The 428-nt window shown below is 48.6% G+C and overlaps 1 protein-coding gene across 1 annotated transcript in view; it reads right to left on the bottom strand.

The window, feature by feature from the left end:
- Window positions 1-428, bottom strand: part of LOC119582114 — a gene marked incomplete in the record, with an annotated part of 4,525 nt that overhangs the window by 2,494 nt on the left and 1,603 nt on the right. Inside the window, 1 exon segment of the mRNA XM_037930354.1 lies at window positions 135-358. Coding sequence (XP_037786282.1) covers window positions 135-358 — 224 coding nt within the window.

Raw genomic sequence — 428 nt, 5'->3', positions numbered from 1 at the left:
GAAGAAATACGAAAATGTAAGTACTTTCTAATTTTCAAACGGAATTCGTAATACCCGCAAACTAGTCACATAAACTCATAAACATTAAAACAATCTACAGATACAACCAATAAAAACGTATTTCCCCCCCATACTTTGCAACGCATTATCCGCAAGGTCAGAGGTCAGCGAGGAGCGAGGCGGGGTCACGTGACCAGCTGCGTCATGCGGTTCGCAACTCGAGTTTGACCTTGGATCGGCCAGGCTTGCGCTCCGCCCCTGCTGGCCGGGGACGAGGCCTGGCGTCGGGGTCTCCATTCTGGAGGTCAGCGCCTTGGGAGGTCGAGTCCCGTGGTGTCGACGGCAGCTGTGAGCATCACTATAAAAACACGTTGAATATAAAACGATACTAATACTACCATGAGCATCACTATAAAAACACGTTGAAT

This window comes from Penaeus monodon, chromosome 15, assembly GCF_015228065.2.
Source record: "Penaeus monodon isolate SGIC_2016 chromosome 15, NSTDA_Pmon_1, whole genome shotgun sequence".
Classification (NCBI taxonomy): domain Eukaryota; kingdom Metazoa; phylum Arthropoda; class Malacostraca; order Decapoda; family Penaeidae; genus Penaeus; species Penaeus monodon.
Note: the sequence above shows the minus strand (reverse complement) of the source record. Positions and strands in the feature narration are given on the sequence as shown.